At 46.2% G+C, this 1,935-nt stretch overlaps 1 protein-coding gene across 1 annotated transcript; it reads right to left on the minus strand.

Moving 5' to 3' along the window:
• Positions 1–898: 898 nt before the first annotated feature.
• LOC124327689 (ADP-ribosylation factor-like protein 6-interacting protein 4) lies at positions 899–1,240 on the minus strand. The gene has a single exon (XM_046786688.1). It carries the CDS (start codon positions 1,238–1,240, stop codon positions 899–901), a length of 342 nt encoding a protein of 113 aa, XP_046642644.1.
• Positions 1,241–1,935: the final 695 nt, after the last annotated feature.

Raw genomic sequence — 1,935 nt, forward strand, 5'->3', positions numbered from 1 at the left:
GTTCACAGAGATGAGCCTCCAGGACCTCCAATAATGCCTGATCCATCCCCCAATAAAAACCGGGCTAAAGCGATACGGGTCTAAACGGTATAATGAATGATTTACATGAACCAGCCTCCGTTGGATGGGCCGGCGTCGTTTGAATTAGTCGGCGGGCCACTGTTGTTGCGGCGAAAGTCGAATGATCCGGCTTGGTTGGGCTGGATAGGAGCGTCTTGCTGTTGTGCTCCACCGGGGCCGCCCTGGTCATAACGATGGTAGCCATTTTGTTGGTTGCGTTGTTGCTGTAGTTGCTGTTTTGGCGTCGTCTACTGTCACCAGGGGACGATAGTGGTGGGGCCAAACGATCCTTCACCGATCTCGACCTTGATTTTCCCAAATCTAGGCTGTTGATGTCGCTCAGGAACTGCCCGTCGATCCTCAATTTTTTCACCACCTCTTCTATCTTGAACTTGTCCCTATCATTCACCAGGGAAACCATGTTTTGGCCGACGATCTCCAAAAAATTCCTGCGCCTCATGTCCGACATGTCGTAGAATGCCCTGCCCGCCAGGTTGGCCAGATCTTTCACTGTCTTTCCTTGAGCACCTGGCAAATTCTGATGCTCCAAATAGGCAGGAACAGGGAACATGGGTAAAAGGGACTTCTGCGACTTGTGAAGCACTTTCTTGGCCTCGATGATGTTGGTCTTGCACGCGGTGCTGCCTAGCTTCTTCTGTAGTAGCATGTACATCGGAAAATAAATTGAAGGCACTTTGAAACCTAACTTGTCACTGAAAGACACCTAGTAGCGTTTCTTGACTTTTGACACACGCTTGTTGCTCACGCCCTTTCTCAATCTCTTCACCAACTTTTTACCCTCTCGTCTTGACGGGCGCACCTTCTTCTTGCTCGATTCTTAAACCACGCGATTAAGTTGAGCCTCAATCGGAACCTGCTCTCCGTCCAGGCCCCCTCCAATCTCGTGCTGCTGTCCCCCATGCTCTTGAGCTGCTGGTTGTTCTACCACATTAACTGGCAAGGGCTGATCCATGGCAACAGGCGGATGGGCGGGATTGGCTCGGATACGGTCTCGGCCTCCCTCAGCCACGCGCTCGTTCTCGCGCTCACGGTTGCGGGCCTGACGGCGCCGACGGTCTCCTCTACGCGAGTAGTCACTTGATGAAGAGGAAAAACTGGACGATGACGAACTAGAACTTTCTGAGCTTGAACTAGATGAGCTAGATCCACTATTAGCCATTTGAACTAAGGTTTTCTCTTTTTTTTCTGTGAAAAAGGGTGAACCTTCTCTAAGCGCTAGCAAAAATAGTCTGAAGAGGGACATGATGATGTAGTACTAACGGGGAGTTATTTAGAATAGAATAGAAGAGGGAAAACCGCCGTACCCCTTTGTTCTCCCCTATTCTATTCCCTCTATTCTTCCCCCGGGCTAGGATTTCGTCCCTGCACCATGAAAATTATTCGGCATTTTTTATTAAATCGGCAAAAATCAGCGTATCATTTAAATAATTTGAAACTTTGCCCAACTGTAGATGACTATGTCGTCTACCGTTTATGCAACTTTCAAATAATAATTAACATATTTGAATTTTTTAGAATCTTTTAAGGAACGAACATACACGAGTGCCACGAGCGCCTCGAGCCTGGAAACATATGGCAAAGGTGCCGATGTTTCCAAATTTTATATCTAAAATTTTGGGGCTAAACTAATATTCAAAAAAATTTCAAAAAAATCATGGTGAATGATAATTTTTTCTTCAACAAGAGGTTTTTTTTTAATATTTGCTTTGCGATAACTCAAACGTGAGTTATCGCGTAAAAAAGGGAGACACTTTGGCCCGTAAGCCGCCGTGTTAAAAGCGCGAAAACACTCGTCGTGTTTTCAAACTATGTGTGGGTACTGTACTTTTTTCATATTTTTGTATGTGAGAAATT

The sequence above is a fragment of the Daphnia pulicaria genome, chromosome 2, assembly GCF_021234035.1.
Source record: "Daphnia pulicaria isolate SC F1-1A chromosome 2, SC_F0-13Bv2, whole genome shotgun sequence".
Classification (NCBI taxonomy): domain Eukaryota; kingdom Metazoa; phylum Arthropoda; class Branchiopoda; order Diplostraca; family Daphniidae; genus Daphnia; species Daphnia pulicaria.